Source organism: Mytilus edulis, chromosome 5 (assembly GCF_963676685.1).
Source record: "Mytilus edulis chromosome 5, xbMytEdul2.2, whole genome shotgun sequence".
NCBI classification, from domain to species: domain Eukaryota; kingdom Metazoa; phylum Mollusca; class Bivalvia; order Mytilida; family Mytilidae; genus Mytilus; species Mytilus edulis.
Window position 1 is genome coordinate 45663278 of NC_092348.1, and position 27540 is coordinate 45690817.

General features: G+C 33.3%; 3 protein-coding genes across 4 annotated transcripts; all 3 read left to right on the plus strand.

The window, feature by feature from the left end:
* The first annotated feature begins 1040 nt into the window (after positions 1-1040).
* Positions 1041-27484, plus strand: LOC139523802 (uncharacterized). Of its 2 annotated transcripts, none has more exons than XM_071318084.1 (2): positions 1041-1115; positions 25265-27484. In XM_071318084.1, exon 2 carries the CDS (start codon positions 25271-25273, stop codon positions 26975-26977), a length of 1707 nt encoding a protein of 568 aa, XP_071174185.1. In that variant the 5' UTR covers positions 1041-1115; positions 25265-25270; the 3' UTR covers positions 26978-27484. The 2 variants fall into 2 exon arrangements, with proteins under 2 accessions (XP_071174185.1, XP_071174184.1); XM_071318083.1 differs by lacking the exon at positions 1041-1115 and adding an exon at positions 19465-19568.
* Positions 3032-3883, plus strand: LOC139525109 (uncharacterized). The gene has a single exon (XM_071320294.1). It carries the CDS (start codon positions 3032-3034, stop codon positions 3881-3883), a length of 852 nt encoding a protein of 283 aa, XP_071176395.1.
* On the plus strand, positions 16882-17598 carry LOC139525110 (putative nuclease HARBI1). Its single transcript, XM_071320295.1, has one exon. The coding sequence runs from the start codon at positions 16882-16884 to the stop codon at positions 17596-17598; it is 717 nt and encodes a 238-aa protein (XP_071176396.1).
* Positions 27485-27540: the final 56 nt, after the last annotated feature.

Here is a 27540-nt window from a genome sequence, read left to right on the forward strand (position 1 = left end):
GTTAAACATTCACAATGCAGTTTATATATATGCATTACATATTTATTGTTTCTTTTGAGTTATTCATTTAAATGGACTTGTTTCATCTTGACAAATATTTGTTTTTCCTTTTGAATATTTTTTCAACTAGTTCAAAAAGTTTTTAGATTTCGTGTATACTTTTTGTATGTTGTGTGACGTTTTATGTTTTATAACTTTTTTTAAAAATATATTGAAAACCACAACCTAATGATTTCCGCATATGTGAATATTTTTGTAATTTGCTGTGAAAATAATTTTATTGTGTATGTAATAATGTATAATAACACTTTAAGACATTAATTAAGCATTTGATATGTAAATCGCGGGCTTTTAAATTATAAACGTATTATTGACGAATGTACGTCATAATTGTCCCTCCGTGAGCCTCTGACATTTTTTAAGTGTTCTGTATACCTGACAACTACGTCACATAGTAACGTTCGTTATGAAGACTTTGTTGAGGTTCCAATTAGGATAAAAAAAAAATCGTATATACCCCGGCAGTTTCCTGAATATATACTGATATCTCTGTGTTGTTATCCAATCACAAAACTCGACACATTTGTAATTCGTAATATAGATTAATATTTTCAATATAAGAAATAAGATGTGGTTTGATTGCTAATTTAAGTTCAAAACAAAGCGAAAAACAACCAACGAGATAACGCATTTTCCTAAAACAAAAGTTTAAAATTCAGGTCATTCGCAGGATTAAATCACATGTAACAACTAGGGTAAATTTACAGGTTAATTCACACAAACGTAATACCACTTCTTAGCGCAAATGTAGGTCGCCCAATTTTATCATTTGTTTATTGTTAATTGTCTATTTATAATTTTTGTTTTATTATATACGAATTTGTACTTTTGTAGTCTCTTTTTTATTCGCGATAACAGTCTTCTTTTTACAGCTGGAATATACTATATATATAAAAAGAAAGCAGCAGTTAGTTTTGGTATATGTGCTGCGTTTGCTTTGTTGGCAAGTATACATACATTACGTGTTTGTGCTACCTTTATACATCCGGGTTGATTTATTGACTTTTTGACATGTTTTGATAGGGATATGTATATGAGAATATACACATTTTAAGGTAAAGTCACTAATATTATTTTTATTTACCTACAAATCAATATGTTAGCAAAGACTTTTATTTGGGTATTGCAGAGTAAACCAAAAGTATATATATATATTACTTTCCAATTCTTTAATTTTTATGACCTTCTATACATGCTTTAGAAACACCATGACATACATTTTGTAATGTTTTTTTTTTATCTTTATTCAATTCTTCAACATATATATACAACAGATATATTACATATTACACAAAAATATCACAAGGCAATGTTTTTAAGTATAATCACATACATAATCAGCACAATAATTAGAAATTAAATATTATGACACCTTCGGTTTCTTGTACCAGAATATTATTCTTTAAAAAGTGTTTCTCAAAAACATTTCTCATACATCTTGCATCACACAAATATTCATACAGGTAAGTTATATAATGTTTGAGAATGGTTTGCATAATTAAAGGTATAATAAATAAAGCGTATTAACGTATACCAATACTTCTTTTGTGATCAGGTAAATAAAGGAGACATGGTTTATTGTTGTTTGTAACTTACAAAACTACGAAATAAATACAATAGTTTATCGAAACATTTGGGAAAAATGACCATATTTACACCTTGATTATTTTCTATATACAGACAAACCCAATAGTATCCTCCTGTATGAAGTTTATGACATAAAGCGTGTAGATGTATAAAAGTTACATAACTCTCGTTTTTCTTTTTTTGTCGTCACTTGTCGTCCGTTGTCCTTCCTCTGTCGTCGTCGTCCTTCATCTGTCGTCGTCGTCCTTCGTCTGTCGTATTCATCCTAAGGCTTGTAAGATTAAAATGCTCCTCCTCTTAAACTACTGAGACAAATGCTACCAAACTGTATACATGAAAACAATGTTCTTTAGGAAATCTAGTTCAACAAAATGTAATCATGAATTTCATCCATGAACAAACATGGGTGATGCTGCAAAAACTGAACATATTGATAAAAAACAGTTTTTGGCTTAAACCTAAAAAAATAAAGCAATTATATGAGAAACACCTGACAGGGTTCAAATGATCAAAAGGTCAATGTCTTTTTCTTATTGCAATTTCAGAAAAATTTGACAACCCATTTTTTAACCCTGTCCTTAACTTGTCCTTGACAGATGATTTTTACCATTTTTTGGCAGAAACCATGATAGATACACAGAAACTGCAAATAGCGAATAGCAAAATAGTAGGCAAAAAAATCTACAAATAAGTCAACATGGCTGAAATTGCAATTGATTTCTTGCCATTGGAAGATGATTTTTTTCAATATAGCAGAAACCATAATAGAGAAAAACTGTAAATAGCAACAATTTTGAACAAAATGAGATCTACTAAGTCAACATGAATGAAATCGTCAGTTAACATCTTTCAGGAGTTACTGCCTTGGAAAGACAGTTTTTACTATTTTTGCAAAAAAATAATCGATAGAGGGAAACTGTAAATAAAAAAAAGGTTAGCAAAGAAATCTACAAATAATTCAAAAAGGCTTTACATGTAAACGTCCATTGATTAGGAAATTGTATCGTTAGATCCTCAAGTAAGTCAACATAGCCGAAATTGTTCAATGACCCCTTATGGGAGTTATTGACCCTGAATAACCATTTTTTCCATTAAGTACATGTCGTTTCTAGTTTTTTAAATAGATTAGACTTGTGGTTGCCTGTTTGAATTGTTTTACAATAGTCATTATGGGGTTCTTTATAGCTAGCTGTTCGGCGTAAGCCAAGGCTCCGTGTTGAAGGTCGTACTTTGACCTAAAAGTGTTTACTGTTTACACATTGTGACTTTTCTGGAGAATTGTCTCAATGGCACTCATACCACATCTTCTTATTTATATTGAAATACTCTTAGCTCGTTTTAAAGTCAGTAGCTATGTACTTTTGAATTTTGTTTTAAGATTAGAATGGCTTCAGCTAGTGGAACTGATAGAGGAAAACAAGCTCAGCAAATGGTACCGACGATATCAAAAACAATCAATGACATTAATCTTACCTTAATAAAAAAAATTGAGATATCGGAAGGAAATAAAGGAATAGGAATTACGGGCTGCACTATCATGCCTTCCGGGAAAATTTTCTTCGTAGATGTAAACAATCATCGGCTTGTAATCCATAGCGACAATGGATTATTTGTTTATGAAATACCTGTATCACATTTCCCTTTAGATGTTACATATATTGATGAAAACACGGTTGCTGTCACCCATGTTGGAGAGCCTTATCAGATAGAAATCATCAACATCGCCAATAAAGAGATTGTAAACCAGATTAAAACGTCCAATCAGTGCTACGGCATTACAAATGAAAAAAGAAGATTAATATATCATGAAAACGGAAGTGGTATTCAAACAACAGACGTCAATAGTGAAAGTACAGCCACCACATTTGTTAAAGTCGATGGCGAGCATCACTGGAACTATGTTACAACATCAAAAGACAAGATATACCTTACAGAATATAAATCAGGTACCGTTACATGCTACACAGTCACGGGACAGAAGGTTTGGGAATACAAAGACGAATCAATTTTGAAATATATTAATGGAGTAGCAGTTGATAACGATTCCAACGTGTACGTGGTATCCATTGGAAATAACAGTATCGTTGTTCTTTCACCAGATGGAAAGCAAGCGCGTCGATTGTTAGCAGAAGAAAATGGGATTCAATACCCTAGTGGTATCTATTTTGACAAAGATAGAAATGTTCTACTGGTAACGAATTCACGTGGACCAGCCTTTTTGTATAATATTAAATGATCAGCTAAAAAGTCAGAAATCGAAAAGTTTGAAACTGTCTGTAGACTTTAAAAAATATGATTTATGTAAATAGTGTAAAAATATTATTGACATTACTACAATAACATGTTTACTCTGTTAATTGTCAGTGTCCAATTGAGTATACTTAATTAAATTTGTAGAGTCAATTTCCTCAGAATTTATTTCACACCAGGGCCATTTTCAGAAAGACTTTCAATCTTTACTAAAATTCACATTTTCGTAGGTAAACTTAATTAGGTCTTTCCACTTTTCCGTGGAAAGACCTATTGGTTTTCTTCTGATTATTATTAGGTCTTTCCACTTTTCTGTGGAAAGACCTATTGTTTTTCTTCTGATTATTTTTTTTTTTTTCTTCCGCCTAATTTTGTTCTTGCGATAAACATTTGTTTCGCAATATGTCGCTTAGATATTTTGTATATGATATCGAACAGTTTATGCGCTTTTGAAATTTACCCTGCGTAAAGGAATACTTTTCTTTGTAGGAGTTATCTCCCCAAACACTGTTTTCCTTGTTATCACATCTCCTTCGCAACCGTTAAAGATTATGACAAATTTATTTTACAAAATTGCTCGTTATATCCTTCGCATGATTTGTCCTATTTTGACCGAAGCAATATGACCGCTCCATATGAGAGTTATTTCCCCTTATGCATCTGATATAAGTGATATGAATTTCTATCTTATAAACCATAAGTGATAGAGACCTAGGATCTTTTAATTTGAGGTCCTTGGTCCCAAAAAATGAAAATTAGGTCAAGGTCAAAGGTCAAGGTCATATTCTAATATTTGAATTTGGCTTATTTTCACTTATATCCAAAGACTGTATAAGATATCAACAAATTATTTTTACTAAATTGTTAGTTGCGACATGTCGTAAGATGTAAATTTTGATTGCAAGCGTACGTTGAATGTAAAAGGGAGTTTTCTCCCCTCTTGTATTTAAAAATACGCGTTTGGTGATATAACTCATTAACTAAATATAATTAAGGCCTATGGTCTTTTGATTTGAGGTCCTTGGTTTATGACCTTGAAATTGATCTCAAGGTCATAGCTTAATTTGACGTTCTAGATTTTGACCTTTGCTTTTATTCTATATGTATATATGATAAAGATATACAACTTTTAGAAAAAGGTATCAAACCATTTAACCTTGAAAAAAACAACCGGAAGTGACTTTTTGTAAACCGGAAGTAGCTATTTTGTGTACTTTACTAATATAAAAGTATATAGAACCAGATATTTTTGGAATCAGTGTCAAGTAAATATTCAAATATAATCGGAAGTAACATTTTTCAAACCGGAAGTAACAAATTATCTCCCTTATTTAAAAAAAATGTATGGAAACAATATATTTTTGGAATCAGCTTACTAGAAGCTATCATTTGACGATTGAAATGACATTTTAAACTTAGTTTCACAACTTTTCATATCAAAATACATTGTTTTGATGGAAAGACCTTCAATTGTTCTCTGAACAATTGGTTTTTAATTTTTTTTTTTTTTCTTCCGCCTAATTTTTTTCCTTCGCTGTTTTTTTGTTTCGCAAGATGTCGCTTAGATTTTTGGAATATGATATCGAACAGTTTATACGCTTTTGAAACCAACTCTGCTTAACCGAATACTTTCCCAAAAAAGAGTTATCTCCCCGAACACTGTTTTTCTTGTTATCTCTAAGGCTTCGCAACCGTATAAGAAACCGACAAATTTATTTTTCCAAATTGCTCGTTATATCCTCAGGATGTTCTGTTTTATTTTGACCGAAGCCGTATATAGATTCCATATGAGAGTTATCCCCCCTTTTATGTTTGATATAAGAATTTGCATTTCTAACTGGTAAACCATAAGTGATAGAGACCTAGGGTCTTTTGATTTGAGGTCCTTGGTCCAAAAAAATTAAAGTAAGGTCAAGGTCAAAGGTCAAGGTCATATTATAAATTTTGATTTTGGCTTATTTTCACTTATTTTCAAAAGCCGTATAACTTATCGACAAATTATTTTTACTAAATTGTTAGTTGCGACATGTCGTAACTTATAAATTTTGGTTGAAAGGGTGCGTAGTCAATAAATGGGAGTTTTAGCCCCTCTTATGTTTAAAATTATGCGTAAAGTGATATTACTCATAAACCATACATATTAAGGAACTAGTGTCTTTAGGTTTGAGATCCTTAGTCTATGATCTTGAAATTGAGATCAAGGTCATAGGTTAATTGGACGTTCTAGATTTTGACCTTTGCTCCAAATTCATATTTAGACATCATAAAGTCATAGGAACTGACATATCAACTGAATTTTTAATATTTTCACATCAAAATATGTTGTAAGTGGTGGAAAGACCATCAATGGTTCTCTGAACAATTGGTTTTTAATTTACTTTGAGATTCGAACATTGGCTTATTTCTGAAAAGACGACCTAGTAAATTATCAGCGTCCCTGAAAAATAGCTCAAAACCGCATTTTGTTAATTTTGTTTTTCTAAAAAGCAATCTCATATTTCCGATTTTTACATATTTATGAAGATTATGATTTAAATATATGTATTTTCAGACAAATACTGAAAAAGATAGATTTTGGCAAACAAAAATCATTGAAAAGATTTTGTAAAGCCTTTCATAACGCCACTCTATGTATGAACTAATAAAAGTATAGTGGAAATTAGGTTTGTAATGAGAAAGGGCCTAGTTGCCCATGTAGGCTGCCACGATAAAACAAAGAGCGCAGAAAGTAATGTTAAACGCCAACAATCAAACCATTAATCATTGTTATTTTTGTAATTCATTTTTATAACATCAGTGGTTGTTGGTTGCATTGAGAAGGATTTTGAATTATTATAAATGCCGTGGAAAAATCACATTGATTGAATACATAAGTTTGCCAGCTCCACTTATGAGATGAACTCCTAGTATCTTCAAATTTAAAAAGAAAATAAAACAGTTAAAATTTGACCCATTGGAATTACATGTATTATTTTATAGCTGACTATGCTGTATGGGTTTTACTCGTTGTTTAAGGCCGTACGGTGACATTTTATTGTAAATTTCTGTGCCATTTGGTCGTTTCTCTCATTGGCAATCATACCACATCTTCTTCTTTTATATTAGTTTATGTAGTAAATGTATTCAAATAATTCCTTATTTATATCTATGTGAAAATAAAAGAAAATTTGGAGAGCACAATGAAACAGCAACCTGTCAAAAACATGAAAAGACATCACGGCATTTATTGGGTTTTTATACGGGATAATTAAGATATAGACTTTTTTTTTTAATTTTACTGCTATAAAAAAATGTTTCACTGCGACCCTGCTTGTTAAGTTTATACTATTGGTTGATACGAAACAATGGGACTTTTTTGAGACAACGAAAGAAATCACATTAACTGTGTAATACGTTTCCAGTTAAACATTCTACAAAGTGATTTATTTGCATGGACCCCCAAGGTTGAGTGGGGAATGGGAAATATGGTCACCATTGGTCTTTCGTTGACCGGCAATAAAAACCCTCGCCAAAGTGGGGCTTCCGTTTGGCTGTCCGGGATGTACAAGTACGCAGCAACGTCCGGTAAAAATCGGGACATACAATCCGATGCCTTGTGGAAAGAGAGTGCCATGCTCTCTGCACGGTAAGACCCTTGGGAACAAATCGTTGAGGGGTCCGTAGGTGGCCTGTTGCAAGGCTAAATTTCTGTCCTATCCAATATACCATCATTTTATTCGTGGCAGTCCAAATTTCCCCGGCCTTCATGCCGGTCGGCCTCTATGGCAGGACATACCTATTGTATTATATGTTAATTTGTTCTGGTCCTGAATATGCATGAAATATTTGCCAATGGACTTAAAAATCCAACAATCAGTCAATGATAATTCTTGCAAACAAAGTGTAAGAAAATTAGAATTTTTGATACTTGCAAGAAAAATTAAATGTTGTAAAGGAAATATTTAAAATATTATGTCCAATCTACGTTTAGATAAATTGAAGAGTAGAGGATGTCCTTAAAAAAAACGTCATACACAAGTTGTTTTCTATTTACCGTGGCATTTCCACGCATCACGCATAGTGTTTTTTTTTTATTTATTGCTCCTTGCCCCTTGATAAATATCTTCTCCCTCATTTCAAATCCTTACTTTTAATTAATTTAAAAATACAATTAAATGGAAAATTGTTGTACCGATTGAAAAGTTAAACCATCTTAATCAACTTTAGATTAGTTTAATGTAAATGTCTAAACGTTTTCATCTTAAAGGTAAACGGGGGGTCTTAATTGAAATCCATAGATTCGTTTTCAATAATTTGGCAAGATGTAGTCTTTATCATGCTTTATCAAGATATAATAAAAGTATGGGTCACGAGGCTTCTTTTCAAGCTACAGGTTGTGCAAAATTGTAATGTTTTGCATAGATTATTTATGAAAACTTCTACTGTGTGTGATAAAAACAAAAAATATGAGAAGATAACTCTTATAATGTGCTTTTCAAAAATAAAATAGAAGAATTGAGGTCACGGGACTCGTCTTCCTGCTACAAAAACAACATGTTAATTCATAGCACATTCTTATATCAAAATACCTTTATATGAGTTATCTCTCCTTAAATGACAGAGTTGAAAAAATTTAATTAAACAAAAAAATATTCTGTATTTGTAAGAAATATTCTAAAAATATTATGAAACAAACAATGTTCTTCATTTACTTGAAAAGATGTACAAATGATTAACATTCTTCTGCTGACATTTACCTATTTCAATAAAGATCTAGACCGATTGTTTCCTGCTATTTACAATCAAAGATGGTGGAAGACAACCGATCTACCTTAAGAAAAATTGAAGAAAAACAATGTGTTGTAGTGTTCTTATTAATTTAGCGTAATACAGACTCAATGTTTTTACTTTTGTCTACAATTTGAAGATAGCGATCACAAGAAAAGCGACAAGGTGGACATTGAAGTTGCAATGTTTGTAAACAAAGTCGTATTTTGCGGCAAACAAAACAACAGTAATATTATAGAGAGGAGAAAGATACCAGATGAATATTTGAACTCATAAGTCGAACATAAAGTGACAACGCCAAGGCTAAAAAAGAAAAAAAGACTAACAGACAAACGAAAGTACTCAAAACACAACATAGAAAACTAAAGACTGAACAACACGAACCCCACCAAAAACTGGCGGGGGGGATCTCAGATGCTCTAGAAAGGTAATCAGATCCTGCTCCACATCTGGCACCCGTCGTGGTGCTCATGTTAGTACAAACCTGGTAATAAGTCTAATTCGGTAAGTCATATTCGGGAAAAAGGGACGGGACTGTCAGTTTATACCTTGAACTGTATGAGACGACCATATCATCCATGCAAATCAAAGGGACTGTTAAAGACGTTTAAATATACATAATTAGCTTAGGAAAATTGTACATAATTAGGTTAACAAATTTTTGGTTGTAAAAATCTCAATGTCCATTACTCTCGTGACTAATTTGTGGAAATTATTACAGAAACAATATTTCAGTTACTTTACAGTCAGAATTCTACTTCGTCAAAATTATCTCCCAATTACGCCACCTTATTTTTATAATCGTAAAAATGAAAGCCATTATAGTGATAACGCGCTGTCAATTTAGCTCTTGAAAACCGATAAATTTATCCACATAGTATCATTACAATCCTTTAATATATGCCAGTTGTTTTTTAAAAGACAAATGTATCTACTAGCTACTGAGCATCATTCAATGTACGTTTATGCATTTGGTCAACTTAAAACTATTGTCTGATCGGTTGTCAGGGGGAATTTCTCGAAAGTTCAAAAGTATTTTTAAAAAATATAATTAAATATTTCGTGGAAGGGCAGACAAAAAATTTTCAGAGGTTGAAGACTAATTACCCTAGATAACACACAAAATGAAGATTTTTTTTTAAGTTATGCATTTTTAAGATCCACCAGAAAAGTTTGTAGTCAAGTACGTTTAGTAAAAAAAATTGTTATTCGAACACACCTACTCTGTTGTTATTGCTCATTAGAAAGGTATTTCATTTGACCTATATATTTTATCTTTTAGTACACTGTTAATTTTCAATGTTTTTGTATCAACCTTCAGCCTAAATATATAAAAATAATAGAATCTGAAGCGAGATGATATATCGAATATTTTTCTTTTATACATTTTCAAGACAGAATAGTCAACTCGAACACGCCTGAACCTATGAAGGTGTACTCGACTTTCTCTGTTCGATGAAATTATTGCCTTTTTCGAAGATTTTTTCCCCCAAAAAAATGCGACCGCGGGCAGAGATGCAAATTGATGCTTTTTAAAAAAGGATAAATCTATTATCTTTCTTTTTTTTTCGGCGGAAAATATTTTTACACACAAAAACGATCCACGTGAATTTGCACCTACCACAATCGACTGTTTTGTGAAAATTTGTCTATTAGGCAGCAACCATTTGATTTTCTGGGGGGGGGGGCTATGTTTTTTTTTTGAAAAAAATAATTTGTTTTTGATTCTGAGAAGAAGAAAAAATGTTTGTTTCACCCTCAGCTGCCACTATATGTAATGCTCAAATTGAAACATAGCCCCCCCCCCCCCCCCCCCCCCCAGAAAATCAAATGGTGGCTGCCTTATTTGAAATTTTACAAATATCTCGAAGCTCAGTTCGATAATATAAGTAAATCACATGCATAAGATGCATAAAATCCTAAATTAGGCACATTCATTAAACTTTTAACCCCCATAGAAACAGATGTTAACAATTCAAATTTACTAACTTCGCCTTTTTAACCTTCTCTAACAAATGGTTCCATTTCTTTTGTTTAATTTCAACTGGGTTTCCGCCTGTTTCGGTTCACGTTTTGCTACAGATTTGAGGCAAATTTAGAGCTTAGCATTGTCAATTGTTTACCTTAAGATGTAATTTTCTATGTGGGACTGCTGTCTCATTAAAGTTAACATGGGACAGCCCCGATATTCCGACACCCCAGTGGTCCGACACCCCATTGATCCGACACCCCTTTAGTCCGACACCCCATTGGTCCGACCCCCAGTAGTCCGACACCAAATAATTGAACAGTAGTTATTATCTTTTTATATTAGAAAGCCTAGTGACGTGTTTATTTAATATTATAATGCGTTTAGAATCGACTGGACCAAGTTATCAGGGTAGGTTGGTAGATATGTATTTGTTAAAATATTGGGATATATTCACCAATAGAATGATCGAGATTAGGACCTCGTTGTCTTCTTTGACTAAAAAACGAGTACTATTAATATTTTAACTACAGTAAACATTTTGTCAAACTAGAATATAATTTGTGAAGTTTTGTCAAAATACTTTCATGCAGATTCGTAATTCTGTGTATCTCTCCCAAAGCAGAAAATTAAGAAAGTTAAGGCTATATATAATGCCTTCCAAAAAGAACTCTACAAAGTTTTCCGTATACCAAGGAATCTGTTTGACTATACGAGTGCTCAACATACGAGCTGGTAAATATTAATGATGAAAACAACAATTAAATGTCTAACAATTTCATCATTTTCTAGACATCTAACAAATGGGGAGATTAGATGGTCATGGAGTTTTGTATGAACTCCGTGTGTTGCTATGCAATAAACCACTTCTGATCCTATCAGACCAACCTCTATTTGTTTTTCTAGTGATTCTATATGTCATAGGAACATGTCGGTTTGCACTGTTTCTAGAGCTAGAGCAGTAAGTTTAGAAAAAAATAAATGATATGAAGCAAAGGCTAACTCTTTTGTAATTAGGGCACTAGGGCACATTCAAAGAAATTTTATTTTGATATGCACAAAGAATAGGAAAGCAATCGTCAATTTTTTCATCTGTTGAAACCTTTTAGATTTTTCTTCAGCACGGTGTTTTTTTTTATGCTGGGACGTAACACCACTACCAATGCAACCGTGTATTGAAATAAGGCCTGCCTACAAACCCCATACGAAATATACACGGTCTCCACGTGGTTGCTTTTTAACCAATCATATTCTTAGAAATGTATAGGAGGTAAGATAAAAGGCTATACATCCACCGACACTTGTATCTACAAGAAATTACCTAATGCATATAGGTTTTTTTTTTTTTTTTGCGTGAACCCCCTGAGAGCCCCTGAGGGGTTCACGCTTATGTATTGGTTAGTTTTGGAAGTGTCTATGGGCCATTCGATATCCTCGAAATCAAGATTCTCGTAACGTCTTTTAACCACTTGACATTGTATATTTCAACAGTTAAAGTGGAAAGTAAAACAGTAAAGACTAGGCAGTCAAAAAATCATTTATATGTTAGAACCTTTTTGCCTTTTGAGATAACATATGTGTTTGTAATCATGTGAATGTTTATTAAATATCAAGTATAATGATAACGCAATTATATAATTCATGCTTTGAGACGGTCCCTGTACGCGTTGTGTGTGAAGTACTTAATACAGCTGTTGTACATTGTGACAAAAAACCTTGAAATAGTTTATTGATATATAATATCCTAGAATAATTACATTAGATGTATGTTTCATTACAATACGTTATTCTGATTGGCTAACTGCACATCATGTGTTATTCCTTAAGCAGTTGTATCACTCAATAAGACTTTTCATTCATGATGACACGAGGTCCCACAATAAAGTGCACAGGTAAATGAAATAAAAACTTGATAAAAGGCGTGTTTTCATGATCCTATAGGTAAAAATGTAATTATAAGTATTGAATGCTTTTTTTTGTAACTTTATAGGGTTGTAAAAGCGTTGACCGTGCGCACATTTTAAAATGTACTTCGGTCAACGCTTTTACACCCCAATAAATTTACAAAAAAGAGCATTCAATTCTTAAATAAACTGATTATTTTTGAACGTTTATCATTTGATATTTTGTATTTCAATCATAGTATGGAAAAATGTCGGAAAGCATGAAGAAAATTAAGAAAACGATATTACTGTTAAAAATATTTATATTAGGTCGGAAACGCAGTTCTCGGAAAGCAGAAAGATAATCAAACAAAATGATTTTTCTGTCAAAAATATCTAACTTCATTAGTAGATACTACCAGACCAAAGGAATATTCATTATTAAGTTTAAACTGAGACTGAATTTATTGTAAATAGAATATAAATAAAATTGTCATATATATATACGTGCATTATGTCTCACAGGTTTGAACATTCATTACATTTATTTTTCATGAAAATTATATGCAACGAATGAGCACCAATGAGCAGGGATGCGTACCCAAAGTTAGCTGAATATCTAAATTTTAAACGGTCGTGAATAAAAAAATTCTTGCATGGTTTCAATTCACAAGGATTTTAAATCATTGAAAAAGCGTAATTAATATTTTACAAGAATCATAACAAAATTTAATAACTATCATAATGTAATTTATTTTATACTGTTTTAGTATGGATTTATAAGATTCTGCTTAATTTTTGTATAGCAATATTTTCACATAGTGGAATGTTAGACTTTAAAGAGAGATTGATTTGATAAATAAATTTCCATCCGTAGATACTTGACGTTCGTGTTTATTGATATTATATTATATGTTTTCGGAAAAAAGTCACTAACAGGAATGTATGTTAATTATAAAATTTCAATTCTTTTTTTTTATGCCCCACCTACGATAGTAGAGAAGCATTATGTTTTCTGGTCTGTGGCTCCGTTCGTCCGTCCGTCTGTGCGTCCGTTTGTCCGTCCGTCTGTGCGTCCGTTCAGGTTAAAGTTTTTGGTCAAGGTAGTTTTTGATGAAGCTGAAGTCCAATCAACTTAAAACTTAGTACACTTGTTGCTTATGACATGATCTTTCTAAATTTAAAGCCAAATTAGACTTTTGACCCCAATTTAACGGTCCACTGAACATAGAAAATGAAAGTGGGAGTTTCAGGTTAAAGTTTTTGGTCAAGGTAGTTTTTGATGAAGCTGAAGTCTAATCAACTTGAAACTTAGTACACTTGTTGCTTATGATATGATCTTTCTAATTCTAAGCCAAATTAGACTTTTGATCCCAATTTCACCGTCCACTGAACACAGAAAATGAAAGTGGGAGTTTCAGGTTAAAGTTTTTGGTCAAGGTAGTTTTTGATGAAATTGAAGTCCAATCAACTTGAAACTGAGTACATATGTTTGCTATAGTATAATCTTTCTAATTTTAATGCCAAATTAGATTATTACCCAATTTCACGGTCCATGGAACATGGTAAAGGATAGTGCGAGTGGGGCATCCGTGTACTTTGGACACATTCTTGTTTTGTTTTGTTTTGTTCTATTAGTTCAACCATATATGTATAAACCCATAAACATCTATGATTCAACCTTATAGCATCTAAATATCTGTACTATGGCACGGTTTTGAAAATTGTATTCATTGTGTTGACCAGCTTATAATCATTCACATTATATATCACCCTGTTCACACGCACACTATCGGTTTGCGTTCACAAAAATTCCGGATGAAATGTCAATGAATCTGGAGTCAAAACACTCGAGTTAGGTAGTTTGACATCCGAATTCAACTATTAGATTAATAATGTGATGACGCAAATGCGTATTCTTATCCAGAGTATCAGTGCGTATGCTTTTTATTTTCTATTTCTTGAGCAAAAAAACCACGTGCATGCATAAATATTAATTTCATTCGTGAATGCGAATTTTAACTTTTCTTATCTAAATTCAGAACACGGCAGTAAGAGCTTGACATGTGTCTTCAAGTACGATCATCATTACTTACGGTATAATTAAAGTTACCTCTAGCTGTTTCTCTTTTGTTTTCTTTTTTCGAGTCACTGTCCTGTTATAAACTTTGACATTTTCGAAATGCTAAGGATTTTCTATCAAAGGAATAGATAACGTAACTTCGTACTTTATTTAGCGTTTTCAACTTTTTTATTCGAGCGTCACTGATGATTCTTTGTAGACTTTACTCGCGTCTGGCGTACAACATTTCAATCCCGGTATCTTTTTATATCTACACATCTTTTTATATGAATCGGTTCTTTTGAAAATTTGAGATGTTTTATGAGACCAAAACAAGTTTCTATATATATATAAGAGGTTCCAATGAAGCTGGTGTGTTACTCTCAAGAAAAATATACGAAACCTTCTTATAAGTTGCATGCCACAGTGTTTTCACTTCACATGGAAATTGGACTTTAAATTTATCTATACAACATCAACCCTAAATACACACAACTTCATTAACAAGTTGAGAATAATTAAAGGCATCCAGGAAACAAAATATGAAGATATGATAGATAAAATAAATACATCCAGATTATAAAGCAATCTGAGTGCCTAAATTTATCTTGCGATCGGATTGTTCAATTTGCATTAAACGTCAGGTTTGTAAAAACTTGGATTTGCAAAAGTGTTATGACAAAAATATGTACAACCCCAAGTAATAAATATAATAGTCGAGCCTTGAAACGAATATTTCAATAGTAACTGTATTATACACTTTTCTCTTCACAACTATCCATCATTGCTTTCAACTGACTTGTGCAAGAATCTTCACACAATTACATATTTTAATAAAGGTGTTTTAACATCACCATTATCTTATTCTATTCACAGTCAATTATTTCAATTCAAAAGCAAACAAAAATTCAGCAACAATTTTTTGGTGACCAGTCTGCGGTCTTGGGTTCACGTATTGCTTTTCTATTTTTTAAAGAAAGCAACTTGTTTTTAGAGATAAGTGCCTGTGTATACATCAGTTATTGTGACATACATAGATCCACTTGCCAAATATTAAATCTTCGTAGAAATATAATAAAATTATGCCGCAGGATAATTACTGCACGGGAAAAAGACGATAGAGAACAACAAAATGCTTTAAAAATGGTATCTGTTGCTTTTCTGACAACAATGTCGGAAATACAATGTGAAATACACCTTAATATCCGATAAATTATATTTATTCTATATTATACAAAATCGTTAACGAGGAAATGTTTATTTAACTAAATATCTATTCTAAAATAAACTTGATTGTTAGGGTAGAATCAGTAAGAAATTAAGTTAGTTTCAGATTCAGAAAAAACGCGTATACTGTGAATAGACATTTTTTGGAAAAAGACAAATGAAAAATAAATGTATTTAACAGAACTGTCTTATAAACATAAATTATATATAATATAATGCAATATCAAGGATAGAATTAAAAATTATTTGTACAGGAATGGACCCAAACAGCTCTGACACAGAAAACATTTTTTTTTCAAGAAATGAAGCACAATTTTCTTCGTATATGCTGGTCAAAGTGTTTTTAGATTTTACTTTGTGATAAGGCGAACCATGGAGACATGATAATCTGGTCGTATAGGTGGACAAGGCCGGATTCATGTTTCCCACTTTTTTTTATGAAAAGATACATAATAGATTCGTACATGTACATGTAAAGTCTTGTCTTTGTTTTTTGTTCTCGTCCTAGCTCTCATTACATTTATGTGTCAATGTCAGAGAAGTGTTGTGGGTTGCTAATTAGAGTTATTTTCACGTGTTTGCTTGTGCTGTACATTCGATTGAAATTTCGACTGGTAATCGATTATTTGTAAATCAGGGAGCCAGTTTCACGAAGCTGTCTTAGGACTAAGACATGTCTTACGATGTCCTAACATGAGTTGTAAAGAAATATGGCGGCAGTAGTTTTCATGCACCTCAGACGACAACAACAAAACATACGCAGAAATAGAATTTTCCGAGACCCTTACAATCCTTTAGATTCCTTTGATTACACAGAAATAGTAAGAAAATACAGACTATCACGTCCTATGATAATAGATATTTGCAGAATGTTTAAATTTGATCTTCAAAAACCAACGAGGAGATCTCGCGCTTTCCCTGCGTCTTTACAAGTCATGGTTGCTTCGAGATTTTTTGCAACTGGAAGTTTTCGGCTCGTCAATGCCAATGTACACAACATTTCAATCTCGAGTGTTTCATGAATTACTCGCGATGTGAATGCGTGTTTGAAAAGAGTATGCAATCATTATTTTAGGATGCCAACTGATCGAGCACAGCTGCATAACATGAAGGAAGGTTTTTATAGCCTTGTTGACTTCCCAAATATCGTCGGAGCATTAGACGGGACGCACATAAGGATAAAATCTCCATTAGAAGATGAACATTTATATGTGAACAGAAAAAACTACAACTCTATTAATGTTCAAGGAGTTTGTGACTCTAACATGAAATTTCTGAACATTGTAGCTAAATGGCCAGGTGCAACTCACGACGCCTTCATTTGGGCTATCTCTAGCTTAAGTGAAATGATTGAGGACGGAACAATAGATCAAGGATGGCTGATAGGAGATAGTGGGTATCCACTTCGACCATGGCTTCTCACTCCTGTGCTAAACCCAACAACGAGAAATCAACAAAGATATAATGTTTCCCATATGAAGACGAGGAGCGTTGTCGAAAGAAGTTTTGGAGTTTTAAAATCACGTTTCCGTTGCATAGATTCAAGTGCTGGCACATTGCCTTACAGACCATTAAAATGCTGTGTCACTTTTATTGCTTTGGCTGTTTTACATAATATGTGTATAGCAAATAGAATCCTATTGCCGGCAGACATTGACGGGAATCGCCCAGACCAAATTGGTCGTGGAAATTTGTACAATCGGGATCATCGAGTTGATCTGATCGGCAGTGTGAACCTAGCTTTAAACGTTTCCAAAGGTGACAAAAAACCAGTTGTAACAGGAGGGAAATAATCCTTTGGGACAAACTTTAAAAGACCCTTAAAATGCAAAATTTTATCACATGCTTTAGATGTAATATAATCAGACCATTAAGAACAAGTTTTCTATATAATCTATCATATTTGTAGAAATAAATCGGAAGCCTGTTTACTTAACTCAGATGTTCTTTGAATGATTTAGTTGTCAGAAAACAACACCGGACAACATGATTTTTTTTTTTTGGGGGGGGGGGGGGGATGAACATTATTTTATTAGAAGAAATATAAGAAAGAGTGTTCAATGGTCACAATATTTGGTGCATTATATACTCTAGTTATTACTGAAACTTAAAATTCTCCAAAAAATTTGCCTGAACTTTTGAAGAAATATTGCGGATGCAATATAGAACATGGAAAATTATACTTTTTCAGATAATTTCTCAACTACAGTGTATGTGATTGGTCCGTGCAAGTTGTCTGATGCAAGATACATTTCTGCCCTGTCAAACAGGCTCTCTCTTATAATTGACAATATAAGTGTCACGTCCTTCTTTTTGTCGAACTAAATGACAGAACACATTATATGAAGTATTGCGAAATTGTTCTTGTCCTTTAAAATGAATGTTATATTTGCTACTGTTTATCGGTATTCAATACGGATGGACTATAAGCGTATGTTTCACGTCCTTAAATATTCATGAAATAGTGGCCACTGTTTATCGGTCATTAATATTGATACAATAGTTGCCACTGTTTCAAGATCTTTACCATCTCCATGAAATATTTGCCACTGTTTCTCGTCCCCTAATATGGATGAAATAGTTACCACTGTTTCTCGTCGTTTAATTATGGTGAATCTGTGTTAAGTACTGCTGTTATAAATATATATTGTATTATTTATTAGATGTTTTCGGTCTCGAATAGTTTAAACTAGGACACCTTTAAGGCGGTTTGAAGGCCAATCAAGGATCATGTAAATACTATATCACTGAGACGGGTTCCTTCAGATATACAAAGATATCGGATGTGATTGTCAATGCAAACATAAGATAAATTAAGAATAAACAATAGGTGTTTTTAATTCAGTTAATAGTATGATAAATGTTCATTGACGACTTTGAAACAGAAGGATGACATAATCTGATAATGGTGCGTTCGAGAAGCTTTTCCGTGATAACATTTACTTTCATCAGGAACAGCCAAACTCAAATACAATTTATCATCTGGATATACATGGTAGATGTACTGATTCTTCACGACAGTGATGCACAATGTTAAAATACGAGTCCTTTTGTCATTCTTGAAAAGATTGTTACAAACAATTATCTTACCACGATAACAGAAACATGCCAGATAGTTTTAAAGCATAAGTACAAGTACTTGAAAACGCACTTAAGCTACAAATATATGCCAATTGTGTTTTTTTTTCTTCAAGATTGACATTGATGTAGATATAACTGAGCTGATCATTCGAATGGAATAGAGACAAACACGATGTTATTTTCAAGTTTTATATATATAAAAAAAAGTATGTATTGCTGACACCATTTATTACAAGCTCCACATTTTTCCGAATAGTCCATCTCCTTTTTGCAGGAAATTTTATATTGATTATTTAAGGAAACATTGGTGCAGTCGGAGGATTTCATGTTCCGCCACAGATATATGACATACGACAACTACAGAATGACGTTTGCAGGCGCGGATCCAGAGGGGGGTTCCGGGGGTTGGAACCCCCCTTTTTTTTGACGATCAATGCATTTGAATGGGGACATGTAATTGGACCCCCCCCCCCCCTTTGTCCTGGGTTAGGAACCCCCCTTTTTAAAATGGCTGGATCCGCCCCTGAGCAGTCAATTTTGTATAAGTGCTGTGTTTCTTTTGATGAAAAGTATACATGCATTACGTGTAGTGTGACATTTAAACATCCGGGTTGATTTATTGACCTTGTGAGAAGACATGAAATGTTTTGATAAAAAATTTTGAATGACATAAACATTTAAGGTAAAACCACTTATATTTTTTTATATCATCTACTTATCAATGCATTAGCCAATGTCATGTCTTTAATTTTAGATTTGCAGAGTAAGCCAAAAGCCTTAGTACTTTTAGTTCTTTGTGTAACCACAGATTTATATATAGTTTCTATAGAAACACCATGACCATTGGTAGTCTCGATAACCCAGACGCATATTTAAACATAGCGTTTGGGGTGATTAACCGGACTGTCAAATATTTATAGGGGGCGTAACAAATAATTAAATATAGAACATATCTATAAATAACACTTCCGTTATCCCCAATATATTTTAAAAAAAAAACAACAGTATTAAACAGTGTAGTAGAAAATGTACATGTATGTATGACATTCTTGTAGCTCTCTCTATTTTGGCAAACTTGCTGATGGGAAATTTTAATACAAACGTGAAGTCAAATGAATAGAACTGCTTACACAAACCATTTCACATGACTGTATTCATGTTCTAAGAGTTTTTATGTCTGTTATTGAATGATTTAAAAAATGTAATAAAGATCTAAAAGTCAAAATTAAGCTTTTTGGCCGTACCATCAGATTTCGGATATTATTTTCGTTGATTAAAAGTACTTTATATAAGCTTAATTTACACTTTTGTTTTGTTATGGTTTTTATCTAAGTCTTAATTGACTCGTCATTAACTACTTTTCTAGTTTTCGACCGGTTGTGACACCCCTGGTTTTCTCATTACCTGGGTACCGCAGACGGCGGCAACCAAACGCCTGCCTCGTTTTATTGTGAGGCCTAGTTACGGCCCTGTGTAAATATTATAGCACTCATCATAGGCGCCCCCCCCCCCCCCCCCCTCCCCCCATTTTTTTCGTAGGAAAAATGTGGTTGATTTTATATATATAGGGAAACACTGTAGCAGGAGTGAGTGTAGTTCCCCTTCCTAATAACAAGTTATGGATCCGCCACTGTTCGTGTATAGATGATACCAAGCTTTCTGCACGCTTAAAAAGGAGTCCCGAGGTGGACCGTTATACTAAAATACAATATACCCTTATTTTTTTAGAGAGTCGTAATTTCTCAAACCTGTATCCTGAACGGACTATAAATTAGGACCTCCTTTTTACAATTATTGTTAATTTATTTGCATCCTGAACATTACCATTATTTACCACAAGACGATAAAAAAAGCAAACTATTCTTATCATATTGCAAACCTGTCCACTTTTTCTCTTATCTTCATACTATAAAATACCACTATTCTCTATTTTTTTGTATTGTATCACATCGTCCTAAACATGCATGAAATATTTGTCACTGGACATAAATAAGCAACCAACCATCATTATATTGTATCCCCGTCAGTCTCTATTCTTTATTTTTTTATCCATTTTGCCTTGTTTTGTCTCATTATTCTTAGTTCCTTTTTAATAAATATATATATATCTGATGCACTTACCTTACAAAAAACACACATCAAGTTACGTCTATGTAAAGAAAAACATCTCATACAAATACCAGATTGCATATGTAGAAAAACTTCTTTAATTCCGTAACAAGTATAACTGGCAGATCAGCGAGATCACACAATGAACCAACTCAATTTCCATTTACAAAATCAACTGATCTTAAAACTGCAAACGACAGAATAGTCTGAATGTTTCTTAGCTGTTACACCAATACTTGCCTATCCTTTTGGGAAGAAAATATTTAGGAACCAACCTTCACACAAAACCACTTTGCCAGTGTAGCCCGTGTCCATGGGGAAATACAGAACTTAACCAGTCAGTCATGAAACCCAATGTTCTTTGAATATGCATGTTTGAATCACGCACATGAAAAAGATGGAATTGGATTTATCCCATTCTGCATAGTAACTTGTAAACAAAAAATAATAACTCAAAAGTGTATTCTACTTCTCCAACACTTATAATTTCCATCATGTACGTATAAGCATGCAATAAAGGACAGCTTCACAAGAACAATAACTTCTGCTGTGAACCTTTTATATAAAAATATGGAAATTGGTATGATTGCTAACGAGGCAACAACCAAGCAGAGTTCAAAGAACATGGATATACGCAAATGTGATCACTGCATGGCCTTCAATATTAAGAAAACTCCCAACCATATAGTCAACTATAAAAGGGCCCGACATGAAAATGAGATCGATTCAACCGTAAAAACTAACTGATTAATTGTTCATATGATTTTTTATTTTTTAAAACAAATCTAATTTCCATAACATATCTGACAACAATGTGTTTCTTGATATTTGTTTCATTTAATAAATATACGTCTGTGTATTTTTTCGCTTTGTTGCGGCTGTCAAAATAATGTATACACAACATTTTTAGTACTGTGATCTATTTATACTGTAATTAAAAAAAAAATCTTTCAGTTTGAATATTGTTTATGTTTATGATACAATGAAAATCCTGAGTATTTTTATTTCAATTCTTCACATTTTACACATAAAATTTGTGTCCATAAATCATCATTGATTTGTCTACAAAAGAAAGTAAATATCAAAACTATATAAATTTTTAGTCACCAGCATAGCATTTATACGAAAAATAAATTGTTTAAAAAAAACATCATAGAAATATATTGTATAAATTATTGTCTTGGGGCAAGCAGAATCCGGCTTCAGGGTGCAAGATTATCTCGCTGCGTTGAAGACCCGACCCATTGGTGGCATTGTGCTGTTTACTGCTCTTTGGTCGGGATGCCCAGTGTCTCTTCGACACATTCCCTGTTTGTATTCTCTATCCAAACCATGCATGGATTTTTCTCATTGTTGAAGGCCATACAAATGCTTATAATTGCTCACATTCAATTCATTTGAACTTGGGTGGATAGTTCTCATTGGTATTCATACCGCATCTCCTTATTTGTGAAATGTTGAGCTTTTGTCAATTTTATCTTCAATTTTTGTTTTAGTCTACATGATAAACTCTAAATCATGACGATGTATACTTTTCGTAATTTGTGTCATTGGGTTCACTGTTTGCTGCCTCATTGACACCTCTTTTCATTGATGCTGATCGATGCTGCATATATTGTTTAACTGTCTTTTGTTTTGCAGAAAATCGAATGTATAAATCATTTTGACCGTTTATTGTACTACTATGTATAAAATGGCATCTTCTAGATACACTTTGTTTTACTTTGAATGTGTACATCATTGTGCATCTTTCCTCTCCCCCCTTTTTTTTAACACATATCAAGATGCAAATCCCCTTATTTAGATAGATACAACGAACTTATCTTGGATGAAGGTGATATTTCGGCGTCATGGCAGTTTTCCATGAAGTATTTATAAAGTGAACGATACTACACATCAACCCAAAAATGTATTTATAACGTATACGACTGTTCGAGTGGTCCCAGTCAACATAACAATTGACATTTATTGTATAATTATAAACTGGACACGAATGAAAGAATATAACTACTCGGTGTATCAGGTTGCATTGCAATTTATGTTACAGTGTGTGTTGTTATAACATCTTACCAAGGTTGATCAAGGTTGGATGTGCTGGTTTTTCCTTCGCGTCCATGCCCATGCAAGCCATGCTGTATGGTGTTTTCCATGAAATGAATGTCGTCACAAAAATATATAAATAGCGTTCAACAACAATCGGTACACTCGGGCGTTGCAATAAAATTATCGTAATGTCATTTCTTCCGAAGTCAATAACCAACTTCTTGGTTATTCGTCTTGGACATTATCTCTAACAACAAGTTAAAAAAGCCGATACTATTCCGAATGTCATTAATTACCATTTTTATATCACTTCTCATCCACTCGCAGACGCTCTACTTTGAAAAATAAAGCGGCTGGATGATCGAGACTAGACCATTGGCGGATCCAGAAATTTTCATAAGTTGGGGACCACTGACTGCCTGAGAGGGGCCCCGCTCCAGTCATGATTCAGTGATTCCCTATATAATCAACCAAAGGAGTAGGTCCAGTAAGACCCCTTTTTGGCCCCAAAATATAGCAGTTTTACAAAATTGTTGAAATGTGAACTTAGTTATTTATTGGCTAGTTAAAAGCTTCTGCTAGATAAATGTGGGCTGTTTTTTGCAATGCAATGCACATATATCAGGCCGGTACTAGCACCATTAAGCAGTGGCGGATCCAGCCATTTTAAAAAAAGGGGGGGGGTCCCAACCTAGAGTAAAGGGGGGTTCCAACTATATGCTCCCATTCAAATGCATTGATCGGCCAAAAAAAGGGGGGGGTTCCAACCCCCGAAACCCCCCCCCCCCCCTTCTGGATCCGCCACTGATTAAGTCATGCTAAACTACTGAAATCTTCACAATTCTAGCATTTTAGTTAAATTTTAGACGTTTTCCGTGTAAAACGAAACTGGCCGCATTCGTGTTCATCCTTTATGAATGTAAGTTGTATTTGATGATAATACATAACATATATAAAGGTGTAGGATGAACACGGATGCGGCCACTTTCATTTTTGACAAAAGCCATCTGAAAAACGACATTTTCCGGCATATTTGGTAGATTTTTCATATTAGAGCTTGAATCGAATCGTTTTTAATGACTAAATTAGTTAAAATCTTTCACCTTAACTAATTGAATCTAATGAAATAGACATTTAAGTGTTTAAAAAGTGGTCAAAATCTTTCGTCAGATGAACCTGAAATTTGAGGCCAAATAAAGGCAACAGTAGTATACCGCTGTTCAAAACTCATAAATCCATGGACAAAAAACAAAAACGGGGTAACAAACTAAAACCGAGGGAAACGCATTAAATATAAGAGGAGAACAACGACACAACACTTAAATGTAACACACACAGAAACGGACCAAGCATCAGACAAAATCCCACGAGAATAACAAATATAACATCAAAACCAAAGTCTTATCGCAATGTGAAATTACACTCAAAAATAAGAGAAAACAAACGACGCAACGTTAAAATGTAAAACACACAGAAACGAACAAAAACATAACAATGGCCATATTCCTGATTTGGTACAGGACATTTTTAAAGGAAAAAATGGTGGTTTGAACCTGGTTTTGTGGCATGCTAATTTGAAACCTCGCACTTTAATGGCAATGTTAAATATAACATTGACATGACAACATAATATTACAGGACTACAATACAAATAAATAGGAGAACGTATTAGACAAAGAAACACATGATTAATGAATAACAAAAAGCATCAGGTTTAAAATTCAATACGTCAAAAACGCGCCTCGTCCACACAAAACTCACCACCGACGCCCAGATATAAAAGATCGAAAGCGAAAAAAAGTAAAAAGTTGTACAGCACTGAAGATCAAAAGTTGAAAAAGGCTGTGTCAAATACGGCTATGTTTTTATGCTTGGGATAAGAACATCCTTATTATTTAAAACAATTAATGCTATTGCAAACAGTAGATTTTATCAAATGAATATAACAGATATACATAATGAAACTGTATTAACTCATTACAGAAAACAAACACGAATACATAATGCAAAGACGAACACAGAATAGACACACCGACTCAGTCCAGGCCTGAACGCAGTACAAATGAATACAAAATGTCATAGTGAGTGATTCAGGCTCTTGAGGGCCTCTTGTTTCGATAATGTATGTCCAAAATTGAGGAATACAAATAAAATGAAACGGACTTTTAGTACTTTCAAGCTCGTTTTAAAGTCAGTAGCTATATAATTATCAATTTTGTTTTGAAGATTTGAATGGCTTCAGCTAGTGAATCATATTGTGGCGTGTGTGAAGCTCAGGACGTGGTTAAAGCAGCTGCCTTTTGGTGTCCGGAATGCAACGAAGGGATATGTACATCGTGTGAAAAACACCATCGAGCTTCAAGAGGTACAAGAAAGCATGAGATAACTTCAATGGATGATTATAAACAAATACCGCCCATAATAGCAAGTATAAACCAATACTGCTCAGAACATGACAAAAAATATCAGCTCTACTGTTCTCAACATGAACAACTTTGTTGTCCGCTTTGCATCACAACAAATCACAAGAAATGTGATTTGAAATGTGATTTGTTAGCAATTGATGAAGTTGTCAAAACCGCGAGGAATTCAGCATTATTTGAAATTATGGAACAAAATTTAAAAGAAATGAAGAACAATATAGACAGAATAGTGGAAGATCGAAGGCAGAATCTAGAGATAATCAAACAGCAGAGGCAAGGATTTCAGAAAGATATAAAAGAAATGCGTGCTAAAATAAACATACATTTAGATAAACTTGAACAAGAAATACAACAGGATTTACAAGCTGCGGAACAAAAGGTCATGTCACAAATAAACAGATTTGTGCAAAAAGTTTCTGACCATGAGAAAACAATAGATGAGCTACAGAACAATATAGCTCCGACTACACGTTTTGCAACTGACCTTCAGACATTTTTTGGCGGTAAAATATTTGAGGCCAAGATCCAAGAGGAAGAGAAGTTCATGCCGTCTTTAATAGAAGATAGTGGCTTACAACAAATACACTTACAATATAAACTAGACAACAAGATGTCAGACATACTGTCCATGACAAAGATCGGAGAGATATCCGTTACAACAAAACCGTCAACGATCTCCATGACGACGGATAGAGAAAAACAAGCTCAGAAAAGGATACCAACGATATCCAAAACAATCAATGACATTAATCTTACTTTACTAAAACAATTTGAGATATCGAAAGGAGAAAACAGAATTGGAATCACGGGTTGTACTATCATGCCGTCTGGTAAAATTATTTTCGTAGATCAATCTAATGATCGGCTTGTAATCCACAACGACAATGGTATATTTGTTTGTGCAATACCTGTATCACATCGCCCTATAGATGTTACATGTATTGATGAAAACACGGTCGCTGTCACCCATAAGGCAGAGCCTTATAACATAGAAATAATCAACATTGTCAATAGAAAAACTGTAAGACAGATTAAAACGTCCAATCAGTGCTACGGCATTACAAATGAAAAAGGAAGATTACTATATTGTGAAAGAGGAAGGGGTATTCAAACACAAGACGTCAATAGCGGAAGTACTGTTACTACAGTAGTTAAAGTCGATGAAGGGGTCTGGAGCTATGTTGCAACATCAAATGACAGGATATACCACACAAAATGTAAATCAGGTACCGTAACATGCTACACAGTCACGGGACACAAGGTTTGGGAATACAAAGACGAATCTTTTTTTAAATCTGTTCGTGGAGTAGCAGTTGATAATGATTCCAACGTGTACGTGGTATGCTTTGGGCATGACAGTATCGTCGTACTTTCACCAGATGGACAGCACGTGCGTCGATTGTTAACAAACGAGAATGGGATACAATACCCTCATGGTATCTATTTTGACAAAGGAAGAAATATTTTAATGGTAACGAATTTCTATGGACTAGCCAGTTTGTATGGAGTTAAATGATCGGCTAAAAAGTCAGAAATCAAACAGTTTGAAACATTCTGTAGACTAACAAACAAATTTTCAATGTAAACAGTGCAAAAACATTATTGACATTACTAACGTAAGATATTTACTCTAAGAGTGTAGATTGTCAGTTTTAAAATTAGTATTTTATATTAGTTTTGTTGGGTCAATTTTCTCTGAATTAATTTCACATCAGGGCCTTTACAAACTGTCTAAATGTCAACTTCTATTTCAGGTTTTCGAAGCTTTACACAAGGTAATTTTATATTCGTCATTGTGTTCAATTTAAATTATTTTCCGTAAGAGATGACCAAGTTGATTATAAAAAAAATAGCATTTTTTATACCGATTTTGGAAATTATTCAGAATTTATAAACAAAAAATTGAATAACCAAAAACAAAAGTTTGTTGTTATTAACTATATATTATCTTTTTGGATAACGATAAGAAACGCATACTACTTTGTAATACTTTAAAATACATTTAAAATATTTTTCAATGTGATGTCTATATGATATTTAAAATTTTGAAACTAAGGAAATTTAATGTTGTAAAGATAT

Coding starts and splice junctions, on each gene's coding strand:
- LOC139525110 (XM_071320295.1), top strand. CDS start 16,882: ATGCCAACTGATCGAGCACAGCTGCATAACATGAAGGAAGGTTTTTAT.
- LOC139525109 (XM_071320294.1), top strand. CDS start 3,032: ATGGCTTCAGCTAGTGGAACTGATAGAGGAAAACAAGCTCAGCAAATG.
- LOC139523802 (XM_071318084.1), top strand. CDS start 25,271: ATGGCTTCAGCTAGTGAATCATATTGTGGCGTGTGTGAAGCTCAGGAC.